The 19,570-nt window shown below is 44.5% G+C and overlaps 1 protein-coding gene across 2 annotated transcripts; it reads left to right on the top strand.

Moving 5' to 3' along the window:
* Positions 1-95: 95 nt before the first annotated feature.
* LOC106562062 (E3 ubiquitin-protein ligase RNF166) lies at positions 96-15,436 on the top strand. 2 transcript variants are annotated; one of them, XM_014126610.2, is made up of 6 exons: positions 96-822; positions 9,387-9,543; positions 9,778-9,890; positions 11,253-11,367; positions 11,552-11,659; positions 12,026-15,436. In XM_014126610.2, exons 1-6 carry the CDS (start codon positions 653-655, stop codon positions 12,089-12,091), a joined length of 729 nt encoding a protein of 242 aa, XP_013982085.1. In that variant the 5' UTR covers positions 96-652; the 3' UTR covers positions 12,092-15,436. The 2 variants fall into 2 exon arrangements, with proteins under 2 accessions (XP_013982085.1, XP_013982084.1); XM_014126609.2 differs by having other exon boundaries at positions 11,926-15,436.
* Positions 15,437-19,570: the final 4,134 nt, after the last annotated feature.

The raw sequence follows: 19,570 nt of genomic DNA, 5'->3' as shown, positions 1-19,570 counted from the left end.
GTGCTAGATTCTTTACACAGTCACGTGAAGAGCGTTTTGTGGTTGGATCACTGTTCTTTTTGTGGATGTATCACATTAATCAATGTTGCAACACATATTTAAAAGAGAAAATTTGAATTCTAATAAAGTAAATATTTTACAACACAATGAAACAATGTATTCTGGGACTGTAGTTTGAAGCGGCTGTAAACTGAATTGGTGATATCGCGAACGAGACTTCAATGCCCAGAAACGTAATCTTTTTGTTGTAGCTGTACGGCTTGTTCGTTAGAGTCGCGCTGAACGAGCAGTTGTGCAAATTACCTGATCTTTTAAGAATCTGGATATATTTTGGTCAGTTGTATGTAAATCAAAATGATTTGAAGATCGAATAATCTGCTCAGCGCCCGGCTCAGGTCCTCTCGTCAACCTGCACTGTCTTGTAATGTTTACTTCTTTCGTGCTTCGGCGTGTCCTCTCGAGCGCTCGTGTAGCGGACTGATGTAGTGTCTGTTAGCTACATTATTTTACACAAACAGTTCATAGCTTTATTCATACGCTTTATTCACACAAAGGATGTCCATCGTGCACAATCGATGTAAATACTCGATGTGAATACACCCAGGTAGTTGCAGCCATAGTCGAGAACGAAGTGCGAGCAAGATCCTCGTTCATGATGGCGATGTTTCGCAGTTTTGTGTCGGCTACTCATCAGCTCAGGCAGCACCAACAAAACGGGGCAGCCGCGGCTGCCACTGGCGAGAGCCTCGAGAGCCAGTTCTCCTGCCCAATTTGCCTGGAGGTGTATCATAAACCTGTCACCATTGGAAGATGTGCCCACACGTAAGTTGACGGATTTGTGATCTCTTGCTTCTCAGACAAGTCTCTCACTTAAACAACAACGTGCTATTATTGTATATAGCAGAAAGTCTCTCATATTTGTATTAGTTGTTGTCACTTATCAGTCTGCAGATACTGAGCTGTCAACCTTATTTTTGCATGTCACTTAAAAGTAACGGTTTTGTTATAAAATGCTTATGATTCACAGCAAAAATGGCACATCTATGATAGAAAAAAATGCACTGATACTGGGATAGGGATAATGTTTTTGTTTTTCTTGGGATGCCAACTTGCCAAAGGGAACGCAAGGGAGCTCAGACAGTAGAACAAAGCGGGCTAGGTGGTAGTTCAGTGCCTCTCGAAACACATCGACGTAAAATACTAGCTAGGCTATTATAGCGGATTTGATGAGAAATGTTGGACAACAGCTTTTTCATAATAAAGACATAATAGCCACAGACGGAGGAAATGCGTCTGAAACACAAATTAGATTAGCCGAGGCAGCCGATAGTAGGCACTAGATGGTGCCCACGATCGGTTGTCTAGGCTAAAATGAGACGTGTTGTCGAAAAGAGGAAGACCGTTGTGTATACTTTAAACCAGCACTAGGATATGTGGAAACAACAATATGAACATGTTGAATGGGATGTTTTGGATTCTCATGACGCTCATTGCATTGTTTGCTCTATCATGTTTCTGTAGCGTTTTAGTACTCAGTCAGAGAAGAAGCCGAATTATTCATGTTGTTTTTTTCAGGTTTGTTTTCCCACCACTGCATTTCACCATAAGCTGGCCGCGATGTCCTTGGCTAGGCCTCGGGAACGTGGGTAATATAACCTCAGTGTGGCACATGAGAGTTGCCTTTGATCTGTGAGGTGCTGCTTCTGGAACATTGAGCAGAGCTGGAACACTGAGCAGAGCTTCTGCCTGCACCATTCTCTCACTGTGATCATTTCACATGTACATGAAAAGACTGCAGCTGTGAAAGGAAGCTCGCTGAATAGTGGTTGTAAAAGTTAGGTTGAGAACATGGCATTAATTTACCTCAATAAGACTTTTTTTTTTTTACAATCGTTAGGCTACACTTGTTTTGTTAAGAACACACACCACAAGGTTGAAAACCAATGGGTCTGAATGCTCCAGTTTTATAAGCCATTTGAATGAGTTTTAAAAAAGCTATTTGGAGGAGCCACATCTTCACCAGTTATTGACTATTATGGCTAGTTCCCCTAATCTGAACGTTAATGAACATCTTTGCAGGGCTGTAGCTAAAGTAACACTGCCTGTGTTTTATTTTTTTTGCCTCCTGTGAATTTCATTACTAGCAGTTACACAGAAAAGGTCTAAATGCAGTCTACTCTAAAATGTTATTTTTGAGGGCAACTTGATGCCCATTCTTCTGCTGTCAACACTGAAGATTACTGGCATTTGGAAAACAGCTCTCTTCTATTCTTCCTTTTTGACACCTTCTGTGTGTCTACAGGAATGAATGTGTAGGGTTGACTTGAAACTGACTGCGTTGTCACTCGCTAAACAAACCGTTCCCCCTGCCCTTTTTTTAGGATTTCATTTCTCTGACAATGGGAGCGTTAATATGGCTGCTCATTTAAAGACATGAGTCAGACAGACCTCAGAGCCCCATCTTTTTTCTTTTTTGGTCTGTCTTGTGGGAAGTGGTGTAATGTGGGTCTGGTGGGTGGATTGAATAGTCTGCTCAAGGTGTTGTTTGCTGTGTGGCTGTCTGTTGGCCTGTCCCACCAGCAGTACTGAGCTTGCTGATGACATTTGGGCGAGGTACTCAGAGCAGCTCTTCTCGCTTTTCATTTGCCTGCTCGCTCCAGTGACATACAGCTTTTCTGTGGCACACTTCTATCTGACATGCATGTAGGCTCGTCCGATCTGTGTGAGACTGGCTCTGGATGTCAACATCTCACATCACACACACACCTTTGCTGAGGTTGAAATTTACGCAAGCCATCCTCTTCCTCATCGGGAGTTAGTGTCCAAGCAGATTTCAACACCCATGAATGTGTGTAGAAAACATGGGCTAATACTGTACATTTTATATTTTGTGTTTAACGTTAATTCAACTAGAAGTGGTCATGTCGTTGACTCAGATATCACCAATATCTCTCTTAAGTACAAAAAATGTTCTCTGCTCTGTATTCATACAGCATAATGCCAGTGAGGGGCATATAACTGTCGTTTAGGGACATATGCATACAGTCAGTCTAAATATAGAAATAACCACAGGGAGAATGAATGTATTTTCTATTAAACCTCATTATTGAGGTCAGTGGTTCTGGTTGAACCCAGAACTAAAGGTCCTGTCTGTGCTATTATCCTGACAACAACACTTGAAGCATGAAATGTACATGGATGTAATCCAGCGGGAGAAAAAAAGAGCTGGGGATGATGGAATTAAACACTGTTGTCATGATTGCACTACCACACACACTTGCACGCACATGTCCTGGTGCTGCTCATTGTCATGGTGACGCTAAAGACCACATGAAACCAGGTGTTTGATACCATTCCATTCACTAAATCCCCGCCATTATTATGAGCCGTCCTCCCCTCTGAAGTCTCCAGTGGCTCACAGGTATGTATCCATGTGGACAACTCATTTTTAGCCATTGATCTTGGTATGAGATTACTTTTTCCAAGTGTCTGTAATACCTTGCCCAGGACAAAACTGAGAGACTCCGGTCTATTCAGCATTATAGACAATATTATGAATAAGATCAAATCATCTAATCAAATGGCCACCCAGACTATTTGCATTGCCCCCCACCCCCCTCTCCCCATCTTTTACACCGCTGCTACTCTCTGTTTGTATCATCTATGCATAGTCACTTTTTAATAACTCTACCTACATGTACATACTGCCTCAACTAACCGGTGCCCTTGCACATGTGACTAATAAAATTTGATTTGATTTGAGATGGGAACCGTATATCAGTTTGTAAATTCCAAATCCCTCCCCCAAAAGGACCGCTCCACAATCCCAACGTTATCTCAAACTCTCCAGAGCATGCACTTTAGTCTTCATCGCAAACCTCAATCTGTTGAAACCTCAAGAGGCCAGACCTAATCCGTATCCCACTCAGTGGTAAAGTCTCCATCTGGCTGTTTCAATCCCTTACCCCACTCTTCTCTTGAACATAGACAAAAGCTTCAATGGAGAAATGGGTGCATCTCATACAGTGTGCATCAGCATAACCCAGTCCAGTAACACACCTGCTCAAAGCCTTTACCTAAGCTTCATCCCTCGCCTACTCTCTTTTTTTGTATCTCTCTCCTTCCATCCCTCTCTTCCTCACGTGGCGTTGTTAGTGGGCTGAACCCACGGCAGCCTGACTCCTACCCATCCCCCACCTCCTTCCTTGTCTAGGGTGATTTGATGAAGTTTGCCCGTTGAGAGAGAGGGAGGAAAGGAGCAAAACAGTAGCTTTTATTCCTTCAAGGTTGTCCTGCATTCTCATGTTTTCACTCAGCTAGGCAGTGTGCCGGCATACATTTCGCTGTCTCTCGCTCCATTCTTTCACTCTCCCCTGCTCCAGCCGAGCTGCATCTTACTGCTCTCTCAGGCCATGGAGGAGACCACTCACTACCTTCTACACTACTGTGTGCATGCATTGCTTAAGCGTGCAGTCTCGCTCGCACACAATCACATACACACGGACTCGTGCACCTGCTTTGCCTCCTGTGGCGCTGGCATGGATCCCACTGTTGGATTTTAAGTCTGTTTCCTCTGGCCAATATGGCTTTCTAATCAGCTCCCCACTCTGCTAAATGGGTCTGTGGGAAAGGGCAATATACTGTGTAACTATTGTAGCTACAACAACAAAAACAGTTCACTACTTCAGACTGTTGCCAAGCACGATTGGCATTGCAACCTGGCAGAGAACTGATCATGCACTTTGTGTGGTCTGATGTTGCATCAGGATACCTTTAGCTGAACCTTCCTGTGTGCGTGGGCGGTAGCCTGGAAAGCTGACTGAGGTGGCTTTCGTTTAGTTGTCTCAGTACAGTGGCAGAATTGAAGGGTTTGTTTTGCCTCTCATGCAGACAGTAATTTGCTATAACAGTCCTTAAATGTCCTCGGATCAATTTTGGTTCTTCTACAAAGAGCAGGTGGATATTTTAAGCCAATACTGACTGAGACTCTTCTTGGCTTCCTCTCTGTAACGATGTGCGCTGAAAGTCGGGAAGCAAGTTCAGGGAGCGAGTGTTTTAATAAATAAACGCAACATAATACAAAACAAGAAACACAGACATGACACAGAAACAATGACGCCTGTGGAAGGAACCAAAGGGAGTGACATGCATGCATGTATGTATATATGTATGGAAGGTAATCAGGGAAGTGATGGAGTCCAGGTGAGTCTGATGACGTGCAGGTGCGGTTAACGATGGTGACAGGTCTGCACCATAACAAGCAGCCTGGTTACCTAGAGGCCAGAGAGGGAGCACACGTTACAGTACCCCCCCCTCCCCGATACGCGTCTCCAGCCACAGGACGCCGACCAAAATGACGATCCCGGGGATCAGGAGCGGACCGGTCACCCCTGCTGATGAGCGGGGATCTGACAGACCGGCCGAGGCAGGGGAGCCTATAGCAGCTCCCGAACCCGACGTCATTCCACCTGACACAGAATATATATAAAGTCCTTTATGCCTCCCTTAGGTGAGGCGTTATTCTGTAACGATGTGCGCTGAGTCGCGCAGGTGCGTGTAACGATGGTGACAGGTGTGCGCCATAATGAGCAGCCTGGTGACCCAGAGGCCGGAGAGGGAGCACACGTGACACTCTCTGTGAAAAATGTGTTTGTTTCACAACCTAGCCTGCTGCTGGATTTTCATTCCTAGTGCTCACAATGATGTACATTGCACTACAGTCTTCTAGGCTATACTGGGAGAGCTTTTCCCTCTGCGTTGGCATACAGTGACTTTGGTGTTACGGTACATTCAGAGGATGTCCAGCCGAGAGAACCTTGAGGTGTGTCATGTCAAAACGAACTGTCCTCGCCCCCACCCTCTCTAACAGTGGAGTGTCACGTAAGCCATGTGTTTCAATGGGCAGGCAGGGGATGTGTAAGCATGGGGTTGACTGGGATGGGCAGTAGTCTCCTCTGATACTGCAGGAGATTATACAGGCTAGCTCTATGGTTTCCCTCATTTCTGCTGCTGGTTTTCTGTGCTGTCAAGCCTTTAATTCTGTCCTGTGACGTTACAGTGACAAGACCATCTGACGGCGTGTGAGAAGAGCCTTATTTCAGCTGAGAACGAAGCTTCTGAAAGTCACATGTAAAGATGTTCTGCCATGTCAAACTTGCTGAATGTGCGAAATGCCCTCGCAAACTCATACCCTCTCTGCTCTGTTAAATCTGATTGTTTTAAGGTGGAAGCCTGTGTCTGTTCAGGGGGAGAAACACCCATGAGTTCCTACTTCTCCTCTATGCTCTGCACTGTCTAGTAGATTGAGTAGATTGAGCTGAGGTGCAGATGGCGAGGAGCCAGCCCTGAGCCTTCTGTGTTCTAGTAGCACCTGGCTTCATTTGCTCTCATTAGCCTACCTCTGCAGCTCCTGAAGTGGCAGCAAATATCTCTCCGAAAGTTTCCTCTCACTTCTCTGCACAGGAAACATGGTGAGCTCGCCTCATTCCTTCAGGGAGGGAGGTGGAGAGGGTAGATCAAATATACACCGTTATGGAGCTTCTCTCCTTATAGCGCCATACATCATCATCATATACCATATGCATCAGCAAGTCGTCCCGGTATCCTTGGGCCAGGTGTGTGCTGCGTTGTGACGGCAGGCGAGGCCATTGTCTCTCTCTCTATCTATAATGGGGAGATGGCACTATTTTTACACATAGATAGGCCTCTTTGTTGACTGTCTTTTACTCCTGGAGGAATAGGTTGTTCCTCGCCTGCTCCTTTAACACCTTCCTTAGGTAGCCTAATAATCACATTCCCGTGTAATATTCTAAATAGTAGGCAACTGCTTATCTTTTATCTATGGATGAGAATTTCATGTAAATACTCAGGAAGCATATTGGGCATGGCCAAAATGTGTACAACTAGGCAGTACAGAACAGTATTTCAACAACGCCGGTTTCACCCTTGAGTGTTTGTCACTCCCACGTCACCACACACTTGACCACAACTCTTTCTTTAGCCCCTTCTCAGTTAAACGCAAGACGTGTCTGTGTGTGTGTGTGTGTGAGCCTGCAGGTGGTGGCGTTCTGCTGTCTGAATGTTAAATACAGTGGCGGTGATTTAAATCTCTAATAGGAGTCTACTAAACCCGGGCATCTTTAAGTGATGACAGACGAGGCTAGAAGATAAGTTGGCTTACAGCCGTTCAGGATGCTTACTTTGAAAGACCTCTGCTGCCGCTGGGGTACTTGGGACAGATTTGTATTTCATTGATATGGAGATAAGTTTCCCCTCAGACTTTTATGTGGAGGAGTTGTTCTCTGCAGGAGAGGGAGATGAGCGTTTTTATGGGGCTCGTGTTGCTCGCTGCATGTTCTGCAGACCGTTGTAGTTCGACACTGTCGTAGCTCTCTCTGTCTCTGTCTGTCTGTCTGTCTGTGACAGGCCAAAATTATGGTGTTTTAGCACTGCTGGCTTTTAGTATTCATCAGTGCTGTTTGAATATGTGCTTTGTTCAATGCTGCTCCTCTCAAGTTGGTCTGTCTAGTCTCTGAGACAGTATCAACCCTAGACAGTCCTTCATCACGGTCCAGACAGAGAGCTTCACTAATCTCAGCTGATCAAACGGGTCCCCAAACGATCTGTTTTGGAGCTGCAAAAAAGTCCCTCCCACCTATCTGTTTTATTGATCTATAAATAGGTTTTTGGGATCGTTTTCTGGAGTGTCTGGGAGCGTGAATAGGTATGAGGACAGACTGCAAACGTTATTTTGATCTAACCTGACAGACACCACACTTTGCAAGATAGACACAGGCTCGCACTTTCGGACAACGCCTCACGGAACAACTGACTCCGACATGAGGGTCAGAACGCAATGTGCTCCGGTGACATTTATGCTAGCTGAGCCTCGCGCATACAAACAGTAACATGTTACGTTGTTGGATCCTAGTGTCAGCATTGTAGCAATCATTTGGCCAACGTCTTTCACGGTGCTATTGGTTTATTAAGATAGTAGAAAAGGACGGCAAATGACTTGTACTGCTCTGATATTGAGATGTGCTGCAATTCTACAGCCTAGGCTAGCTGAGTGTACCTTTTTGAATACGAGGCAATGATTGGCCCAGAGAATATTATTACCAGCCTCTACAGTCATGTATAATTTCTCAAAGAAATGTCTTTCCAAGTATTGTGGACTCTCTTGAGAATTGGTCTAGGCTTACTCACGAGGCCTAATTTATACGCATGTTTTAATCTTAATGTAGGCATCCACTTCTCAGCTCAACAGTGTTTGGCGGATGGAAACCAATAGAGTTTGTGGATATTTTGAACATGTTTTGACTAGATGACATTTGTTTTGGGGTTTCCCATGTGACTGGGAAGAAGGAAGTGACTCCAGAGGAGGTCACATGGGTCATGTAGCTGGTTGAGTATGGATGGAGTGAAGTGAGAGATGTTTAGCGATTTAAAACTAAGCCCATGCTAATGCGATAACTAAGGTGCTGAAACACAGTGCCATTACTTTAATAGACATCCCCTGACGCTATTTAGCGCTCCGCTGTGTTGAGTTTATTAGCCACTTGATTAGCCTGCCTGAGGGCAGACTGCACGGCTTCTTCCACAAGCGGTGAGTTCTGGTCACCAGCTGAAAGAGAAGAACAGCGGTAGACCCGCAAAGTTAGAACCAAGACTGGTTGTGGCTATGCAGGAAGATCTGAGTTCTGAGGTGCAACATGGTTCCTTACATATCTGACCCCTCCCTGCCCTACCCGCTCGCCTTCAGGCTGACAGGGCCATAAAGCACCCAGCAGCGCTGTAAAAATCCGCAATGATTCAGTACTCTGGCAGTATAAACTCCTGGCTCGTTTGTCAGGGGAGGTTTCGTGGCCAGCCCAAGACCAGCTCTCTGGGCCCTCTGTTTGCTGACGTCGCCCTCCCTGCATTATGCTAGCCCCCCCTGTTAGGTCCCCCTGGCAATGCTGACTGCTGACTCATGTCGTCATGGGAGGTGACTGCCCATCACTCAGCCTGTTTGCATGCCACCGCAGGGGCATTTCTCGGCCCCACCGTGGCCCAGCACCCAGCGGTGCCCACATTGCTGAGCCGCCAGAGGAGATGATGATGGGTTGAATGCTGGTGCTGTCTGACTGAGTGACGCTGCCCCAGCAAATAGATACACCACTTCTCTAATGGCACTGAATGAGACTGACTGGAGTTCACTGTGCGGGCAAACCTTGAGAAGAGGTTCAGAGAATCTTATTTAAGCACACAAACACATCTCATTGAGATGACACATTTTTCTGGGACACTCGCTCCGAATAATCGCTCTGATTCACTTTGTGTTTAGACTTTACGTATCAGTCAACGACTGACTGCCTCTCTCTCTCTCTGTGTGTGTGTGTGTGCAGGTTCTGTGGGGAGTGTCTGCAGCCTTGTCTCCAGGTCACCTCTCCCCTCTGCCCTCTGTGCCGCATGCCTTTTGACCCAAAGAAGGTGGACAAGTCCTCCAGTGTGGAGAAACAGCTGTCCAACTACAAGGCCCCCTGTCGGGGCTGCAGTAAGAAGGTGAACTACACTACTATGGCCTGCCACTCTGTCCAACACACATACTGTACAGACACACTCTTGATGATACACACTACCACTCACACACTCTCAAAACATCTCCCTATTCACTTAATAGCATGTCTTGCTCTCTCTCTCTCTCCTGTTCCTCTGTCTCTCTCCTGTTCCTCTCCCTCTTTCTATGTCCCACCCCTCCCTCTCTCTCTCCTCCTCCTCTCCACTGGCGGGCTCCAGGTGTCTCTGGTCAAAATGAGGTCACACATCTCCTCTTGCGCAAAGGTCCAGGAACAGATGGCCAACTGCCCAAAGTTTGTGCCTGTGGTCCCCACTTCACAGCCCATTCCCAGGTAATCTCTCTCTCTGTCTGTCTAATTGTTTCAAAACATCTCCTGCCATGTCACTGATGCATCGTGAAACAGTGTTGTTTGATGAAAACATTGTCTGTATAGTTTTTTTGGTCCTTTTCCCCCAGCATTGTCCCAGCCATATCTGTGGCAGCAGGAAGAATTAAGTCCTCCACAAATGTATTGCCTGTCCTAGCCACTCGTTAGTTCATCATATAAGACGCTTCTAGCCCCTTCTTATTAATGGTATCTTGTTTTTATACATGTCTTACTACTCAAAAGTCGTCTTAATTCTCGCTCTGAAAAACTCCTGTGGCTTATTAATTTACAATTTGAAAATTTGAAGAGAATAAATGTATATATATCTATATTTAAAAATAAAAAAAATGTGAATCACATTTTTACCTACCCCAGTTTGGGAATACCTGGGATAGGGTCTTTCTGTCTGGAGGGTCTGTGAACAACTCCAGAGGAGGTCCCACTCCCAACATGTGCTAGAAGCACCGAGTTACTAGTCTGAGGAAGATCAGTGATCAGGTTCTGTGACGTCTATAGTGACCATCTGGAACTCACGAGTGAACACAGAACAGCTTATCTGTGTCTTTTCAAGGTTGTTGTTTTTACCACATTCCAAAACACTATTTAATTGGGCGATGTTGCCAGCACCACAAAGGCAGTCTCGTCTAGTTGAAGACCCAGAGAACACAGTGGACCGTCTTCTGGTGTTGTCTACTTGTCAGGAAGTAATTATTCTGACTAAATTGTCACTTTTTTTGTTGCCCGCCCAAGGCTGAAATTATGGTTGGTTGGTATATTTTGTGGAGTTTTTCTGAGGACATTGCTGTTCTATTAAGTCCACAGTATAGTGTGCACCCTTATCGGCTATTCAAATAGACGTCTGTCAAATGGACATTTCCCATTAGCTAGTAGACTGTCCTACCTGAGAGACCTGTCAACCTTAAGTCTGATGGGATTCTAATGGGATGCCCCTGGTCAGCTGTGGAGGGTAGTGTGTGAATAGGCCCTGCTGTCTTGGTGTAGTGCTGATGGAGCAGTGAGTTAATGAACACATTGTTCAGGACCCTGTTCTACGGCTGTGTGGCTCGGCTAGCGTAAATGTCACTGCAGCACGTTGCTCTCTGACCCTCATGTCCACACAGACCAGCTGTCCTTCCAGGTGTGTTGCTGGACATGATTGGCATCCTACTAGTGTCTGGAAACTGGGCCTCAGACTTTGGGTTTATATTCACACAGACAACAACACACCATCCAGTGTGTGTCTGGCAAAGTGTGTGTGTGTGTGTGCATACCCATGTTGTATACATTATGGCTCCTTCTAAACGTGTGTTTTCTCCCTGCCTGCAGCAATGTTCCTAACCGCTCCACCTTTTCCTGCCCATTCTGTGGAGCCCGCAATCTGGACCAACAGGAGCTGGTCAAACACTGTATGGAGAACCACCGCAACGATCCCAACAAAGTGGTCAGTCTGCTATGTTATACCCTGAACTATGGACACTGTCGTAGTCTGAATTTCCTCAAGCATTTATGTGCTGATATGAAGTGTTACGCGACATTGACGTCACTGCAAGAGATTCTACTGCATTCTGGTTTGGTGTATTGGGTGAGGTAATGACAGGGTTGTTGATTGGTTGGTGTGCTTCTAGGTGTGTCCTGTATGTTCAGCCATGCCCTGGGGGGACCCCAGCTACAAGAGCTCCAACTTCCTCCAGCACCTGCTCCACCGGCACAAGTTCTCCTACGACACGTTTGTGGTGAGGATAAGGGTTGGGGTCTGGGCTCTGTGTCGTCTGTTCTTTAGATAGGACTAGAGCAGTTCTGTTGTTAATAATGTAACTGTAATATCCTAGTACTGTCACTGTAATATCCTAGTACTGTCACTGTAATATCCTAGTACTGTCGCTGTAATATCCTAGTACTGTTACATAAATGCACTGCATATCTCAAAGCAGTCTGCTTTATTTATTTGGTGTCAGGCGTTATTTGCTCAGTGGTTGACTGTCTGACTTTGTGTTTGCAGGACTACAGCATTGACGAGGAGTCATCACTGCAGGCAGCCATGGCCCTGTCCTGTCAAATCAAATGTTAAAGTGAGTGACTGTCTGACTCTGTGTTTACAGGACTACAGTATCGATGAAGAGGCGGCACTACAGGCAGCCCTGGCTCTCTCCATGGCAGAGAACTGAGAGTCCCCCATTCTGCTGTCTGGGGACGCACTTCCATCCTGACACCCCACTAGCTCTCTTTCTTTCTCTGGATCCAGCTCATATCCAGCCCCCTCCACAGCCACCTCACAGGGAGAGTTTGGAAGGACTTGGCCCTGGCCTAGACTCCCACTCTGGGAGAGCTACAGAGAGATTATCTCCTCACCCTGTCCCTGATCCTCTGCCTGGCCCTTCATCCACTCTGCTCACCTGCTTAACTCGTCCCATTACATCATATCCTCTCAGCCGGCAGCAGCCCCTTCACTTCCTGTATACTGGGGAGGAGGGGAGCTTGGCCTCCAATAAATGCTGCAATTCAAAACCACTGCAATGCAAAACAATGAGTACAGCAAGGACATTTTTGTTCTTCTGCAGAAAGTATGAAGGTTCCCAAAAGTAATGATTTAAGGTATTTTCTTTTACTCTTTATTTTTCACTGTTCAAATGAAACATTTTCAAACTCCAGGAAAAAGCCATCACTTGACACACGTTCTGGTAAAAGTACCACATATTAGCTCTGTTAAAGTTTATTCTCAAGTGCATAGTTTGATGGCGTTTTGATTGAGGGACTACAGTTGAATGGCTTGACCCCATTCTCAGTGTGATAATCTTACCGCTGGGTGACAGTCTAGACATGACCAGTTAAACACAGAGAGTGAGGACATTCTGACACCCCCATCACGACAACAACACACTCTTAACATTTGCAACGCAAATCAAAACAAACTCTCAAACTATCCCCTTTTTTGTATTCAGAATTCTTGTGAATACTTGCACTTGTCACATTTTCTACATAATTGAACTATAGATTGTTCTTATTTCGCAGTTGAGAAACAGAATTGTAGTACTCCATTTATTCTTCACTCTGCTGATATTTTTATGAAGCACCAGACAAGATAAAAATATATTTTTAGAAAATGTTCCAGTTTCAAATGGTGTACTAATAATAAGAAACGTGTTTGTTGGAGATGTGTTCGTTGTTTTACCACCTTTTTCTAAGTACCCGTTGGTACTGTACTGCTGGCATCAAACAGTTGTTAGCAGGAGCTTAGAGCCCATGTGTAATACGCTCTCAAACACAAGAGGGCGCCCCAGTCTCAAAATAGACCGGGCACATGTCATTCAAAGACGTGTTCTTCAGTCAGTGTTACTCCAAGTCATCATGTTTATACCCATTCACAGTATTGTGAAGAATGCCCATGTGTTGCCTAAATATATGACCTGTTTGGTTTAGTGCCCACTAGGAGAAGTGCAGTATTATGACGTGAGTACTGTTGGATAAGTCTATCCTTGTGGTTGAGTTGGTTGCTGCCCCATAAGAGTCCAGTTTTATGTTAATTATTGTCTTGAACACCAATGTTGGACTGATAGTCAAATGCAAATGTCAAAGTGTTCGTTGCTACACTGCAGAATCTGCAATATTCCTAGGCCATTTACCTTTCAGGATCCACACTTCTCCAATCTCAGTGGGGTCTCCCCAAAACCCATTGGTCATCAGAGCCGTGAAAATCTGTAACAGGCCTGGAATGTGTATGGTATATTCAATCATTATGTTCCAATGGTTTGTTAAAGACATCCACTTTCTGATAGCGCAGTAATTATTTAAGTTGGATTTAAACAGAACTGTTCAGAACAGCTGCATATTCAATCTTATGAGATAGATTTCTTTAAAGGCACTTTGCTTCAAAGGGATAGAATTCTAAAAGTACGTTTCCCCAAAGTAGATGTTCAACTATAAGCCATGTTTGAGTAGTAGTGTACCCTTTGAGCTAGCATTGATCTATGGAGATTTAAGATAATGTTTTGGTTCACTCTGATGAAGGATGCCTTATAGGAAACGGTTTAGATTGTTCTTATATAGCAAGCAATGGAGGAAGATATTATGTATTGTGATTAGTTGTTACTAGACTGACTAGTAAAAGTATAATGGTCTGTCCATTTGTGTTTTTCCTTGTTTCCGAGGAGAATTGTACATACGGTAGAGAATGCAACATTTAGGTTTAGGTGTAACTTTTCGTAAGTTATATCTTTTTCACAGAGCAATGCATTTAAATAATGCACTTTTAATTCAGAAATATATGTTGAAGGGTAGGAACTCTGTCATTTCTTTCTCTTTTACTTTCATTCGTTCCAATGTGTCCATTTCATGATGGATGATAATGTAAGTTGTGGCTGTTTTTGTGTAAGAGCAGAGAGAAGCTTAAGTATAATCTCAGTCATAACATGTTGTTTTGGAGTACTGGGATGGTACAAAAATGTGTCTGTTGTGTCATTTAATATTTTATAGATGGGTATAGATAACCATCCCAGATGCACAATAGTGTGGCAAACAAAAATGGTCTCTCGGCTTCGTCAGTGTTCTTGGAGATAATACATCCTTATTTGATAGACATATTTTCAGTGTTTTAAATGTAATGTACCGGTTGGTGGCACAGTCTTGACAGGGGTAGCCATTAGAGAAAAACTGTCGTCACCATGAGAAGTCCTGAGTTTCTTCTGGGGCACCAAGGAATTGTCACGCATCCTTCATTTCATCATTTACTCAGCCTTTTTTACTACCTAATAATGATGCTATTTTATAAATGTAAGGTAAAAGGTATTGTATGTTTTAGATCAGCGTTCATGTGCACAGCTGTAGCCTAATGTAGATTTTCTATGGAGTATACCTGAAATGTATACTTTTCACTGTGTATTGTTGCGTCCATGCATAATGCCACTGTACTGTGCATCATCATCCCAGATGTCCTGCTTGTGGTCAAAACCAGCCCAATCTCTGTAAAATAAACTCAATGTTGCAGGTCACACACTGATAGACCACCTGCAACAAAGACATACACCAAAAACAGGACAGTGAAAAGGAAAGTAGTTGTATGAACTTTGTTGGGTCATTTTTCTCGAGGGCCTTACTGAGACTGTCTGTTCTGAACTTGGTTAGGCTGCCATATAGACTGGTATCACAGCAATCAGAGAAGACAGAGCCTGTGTCTGACTGTGTCCCCCAGGACTTGGCTGCCCTGGGAGTGTATGTAATGTCACTCAGTATAGACACAGGCTGATGTTGTCCTCCCCAGGGGGACTGAGCTATAGTCACTTGAACCAGATAGTTTCCTTCAGGGCCACTGTGCCCTAGAGACCCACCCTGGGGTTTTGGCCCTACTGTCAGGGCCTGTATGTGTTTAAATGTGATTTATGCATTCTTGAAAAATAGTAATAATACCAGTAATAACAATGTGGATATTCAAGTTCTAACACTGTTTGAAGTTTAATAAGATATTGTATTTGTAGCAGATTTTTTTCCCCCCTCAATAAAAACACTGACCCATCCCACTCTCTCTTTTTCCTTCCTGATATGTTGTCGCTAGATTTTTGAATTTGATACCCATTCAATGTGAAGGTAGTAGTGGGGGTAACATGTTTACTGTGTTGTGATCTTTGAACTGAAATTAGAGACATAACTTTAATCAGGAGTACTGCCAGGAGAAGATCCCTGTCTTCTGCTGGTATGTAACAAGTAGAGTACACAGGGTGGTGTGAGACATTGGGGACAACGGATAATTACTGGCAGTGAATAGAGGCCTTACAATCTCCTTTAGTGGGGGCCTTTTTCAACTGGAGAATGGGGGACCCAGAGCTCACTGTGGACCCTAGAGGCCTGTAAACAACCACTGGTTGCCAGGGAGATGCCTGTCTTTGGAGGTGCTCTAAAATGGAAGGCAACAGGGGCCTTTGTGACAACACTGCAGCACCGAGGTGACGGAAGACAGACGGCAAGCATGCAGAGCCTCCAAACCGGTGTGGTCTCTGGAGACGGGCAGCATCTGAAGCAAAACTGCTCTCGCACTCAGACCTTTACTCTGTGGTGGGGCCTGGACTGGTGTCACAACTGTAAATGCTTCACCCAAAAATAATTTCTCTCTGTTGCTTGTGATTAACCCCCTGGCAATATTAATAATGATTTCATTGTCTACCTTTCTACATGGGACAGAAGCTGGGTGCTAGGTGAATGGATATGGCATTGTCCAGCTGTTAAGTTTAGACGTTTGTGTTTTGCGCAAGTGTGGAGGTGTTGCTATAGTCTGGGATAGGCTATAAGACGACACGAGGGTCCTTCCTACACAGTAGTTACTCAAAGTGAAGTGGTCCAATTAACCACAGTCTAAACAGAGCAGAGGGCAGCCCCTGTGACCTGGGCCACACTGGAGGATGTTTTGATTGAGCTATGGATTGGTGGCGTTTGTTGTGTTATGTTAATATAACTGAGGCTTGGTTATAAAGACCTTTCAAACTCCACACACACTATTCAGACCGCTTGAAAAACGTTCTCCTCATTACCCATTGTTATCTCTAAGATCCTCTGTTTGTGTTTCACCTCTATGCAGGTTTTAATGATGACTGGTGTCATAGTGTGTGAAAACAGTCAAGAAAAAACACTCACCCCAAGAGAAAGAAATGACAAGTGACACTACAATGACCTTTCTTATAATGAAGAAAGAAGGCTTTTGCGTTTTTGCATAATCAACCTATCTAATTATTTAATATCGAAATAATATGTTATAAAAATAATGAGTTTATCATCTTGCCGCTTGTCATTAAATATGAGATTATTCATTTTGAGTGCATCAGCCGACATAATCTTCCACCCTTGAGAGTGACCACCATTGTAGTCCAGCGCTCTCCTGTCCCCAAAACACCTGGCCCTTGAACCCCCTTCCCTCCCTATCCACCCTCATACTGGGGCCTGGGAACCAGGCATGGGTCAGCCACTGATGAGGTGCAGGCCTCTGCCATTATATCAGAGAGAAAGTGTGTTACTGAATGGCAGCACACACATACAGTGAGGGAAAAAAGTATTTGATCTCCTGCTGATTTTGTACGTTTGCCCACTGACAAAGAAAGGATCAGTCTATAATTTTAATGGTAGGTTTATTTGAACAGGGAGAGACAGAATAACAACAAAAAAATCCTGAAAAACGCATGTCAAAAATGTTATAAATTGCATTTTAATGAGGGAAATAAGTATTTGACCCCCTCTCAATCAGAAAGATTTATGGCTCCCAGGTGTCTTTTATACAGGTAACGAGCTGAGATTAGGAGCACACTCTTAAAGGGAGTGCTCCTAATCTCAGCTTGTTACCTGTATAAAAGACACCTGTCCACAGAAGCAATCAATCAATCAGATTCCAAACTCTCCATCATGGCCAAGACCAAAGAGCTCTCCGAGGATGTCAGGGACAAGATTGTAGACCTACACAAGGCTGGAATGGGCTACAAGACCATCGCCAAGCAGCTTGGTGAGAAGGTGACAACAGTTGGTGCGATTATTCGCAAATGGAAGAAACACAAAAGAACTGTCAATCTCCCTTGGCCTGGGGCTCCATGCAAGATCTCACCTCGTGGAGTTGCAATGATCATGAGAATGGTGAGGAATCAGCCCAGAACTACACGGGAGGATCTTGTCAATGATCTCAAGGCAGCTGGGACCATAGTCACCAAGAAAACAATTGGTAACACACTACGCCGTGAAGGACTGAAATCCTGCAGCGCCCGCAAGGTCCCCCTGCTCAAGAAAGCACATATACATGCCCGTCTGAAGTTTGCCAATGAACATCTGAAGGATTCAGAGGACAACTGGGTGAAAGTGTTGTGGTCAGATGAGACCAAAATGGAGCTATTTGGCATCAACTCAACTTGCTGTGTTTGGAGGAGGAGGAATGCTGCCTATGATCCCAAGATTACCATCCCCACCGTCAAACATGGAGGTGGAAACATTATGCTTTGGGGTTGTTTTTCTGCTAAGGGGACAGGACAACTTCACCGCATCAAAGGGACGATGGACGGGGCCATGTACCGTCAAATCCTGGGTGAGAACCTCCTTCCCTCAGCCAGGGCATTGAAAATGGGTCGTGGATGGGTATTCCAGCATGACAATGACCCAAAACACATGGCCAAGGCAACAAAGGAGTGGCTCAAGAAGAAGCACATTAAGGTCCTGGAGTGGCCTAGCCAGTCTCCAGACCTTAATCCCATAGAAAATCTGTGGAGGGAGCTGAAGGTTCGAGTTGCCAAACGTCAGCCTCGAAACCTTAATGATTTGGAGAAGATCTGCAAAGAGGAGTGGGACAAAATCCCTCCTGAGATGTGTGGTAACCTAGTGGCCAACTACAAGAAACGTCTGACCTCTGTGATTGCCAACAAGGATTTTGCCACCAAGTACTAAGTCATGTTTTGCAGAGGGGTCAAATACTTATTTCCCTAATTAAAATGCAAATCATTTTATAACATTTTTGACATGCGTTTTCTGGATTTGTTTGTTGTTATTCTGTCTCTCACTGTTCAAATAAACCTACCATTAAAATTATAGACTGATCATTTCTTTGTCAGTGGGCAAACGTACAAAATCAGCAGGGGATCAAATACTTTTTTCCCTCACTGTACAGGCAAAGAGACTAAATGGAGAGGATAGTGAGGGATCATGCAGAAATACCCTTCTGTCTGTTTAGCTTTCATATGAAATAGTGTCGTTGAACAAAGCTGCACTTGATTATCATCAAAAGTGCACACACATATTCATAATCTTTACCAATGATACTATACTTCAGATCATGATCATTTATCATTTTCAAGCACTATTTTTTTCTTTTTTTTCTTGATAAATACAATGTTTTGTAAGTAGAGTATAATTAGCATGGCAAGCCAAATCATTTTGGAACATCAGGACCTTTACTGTTGGCTGGTCATTAATCAAATGTTGAAAATGATATAGGTGTTTCACAGTTATTAACGCTATGCACTCTGAAGATGGACTCCTTTGAATAACGGGACAACTTGAACTTTGGGGTTAAAGGTCAGGGCATGGAAAACGAATGTGGTGAGCAAGCAGGAGCCCTTGGACGAAAACAATCTCAGATATCAGATGGAAAATAGGACGGGGGCGTTGGCTGATTTCGACGGGCCGCTAAATGTTACCAAGCTGCACCTGTTCAGGCCTGCAGGGCTTTTTTTCCCCACAACAAGTGGACAGATATAACTACCCCCCTGAATCCTCCCATCCCCAGTCCACAGCAGCATAGTGGCAGGGTTTTGGTAACAAGCGCAACACATAGCATTAATACGCAGTGTGTCAGGGAGCTACAGGAGTGAGATATATTTATAAATGCCCAACACTCACTGTGGAAAATATTCTGAATCGGTGCAAGGCTGTGCTGAGGTCGTTCACAAAAATATCCCACTAGGCCAGATAGCATCCGCTGGATAGACTAAAAATAGCCCCACTTTGTCTTCACAGGGGCTATAAGTGGCAACTGGGATGGTATTACTATGATACTAGCAATGGAGTAGTGGCATGCTTATTCTAAACAAGTTATCCAGTATTTATAGGCCTAAACGTTTGTATTAATATCCATATAGACACGACCCGGCTGGATATCCCCTGAAGTCAAGTTGAGCTTGCAGGCGTTCATG

This window comes from Salmo salar, chromosome ssa11 (genome assembly GCF_905237065.1).
Source record: "Salmo salar chromosome ssa11, Ssal_v3.1, whole genome shotgun sequence".
Lineage (NCBI taxonomy): Eukaryota > Metazoa > Chordata > Actinopteri > Salmoniformes > Salmonidae > Salmo > Salmo salar.
This window is presented reverse-complemented; position numbering and strand designations above follow the sequence as displayed.

What these genes read in the sequence shown, in the direction of transcription:
- LOC106562062 (XM_014126609.2), top strand. Translation starts at nt 653, where the DNA reads ATGATGGCGATGTTTCGCAGTTTTGTGTCGGCTACTCATCAGCTCAGG. An exon ending in GCAACGATCCCAACAAAGTG is followed by an intron (nt 11,368 to 11,551) that starts GTCAGTCTGCTA and finishes GTGTGCTTCTAG; the next exon opens with GTGTGTCCTGTATGTTCAGC. An exon ending in TCTCCTACGACACGTTTGTG is followed by an intron (nt 11,660 to 11,925) that starts GTGAGGATAAGG and finishes TTGTGTTTGCAG; the next exon opens with GACTACAGCATTGACGAGGA.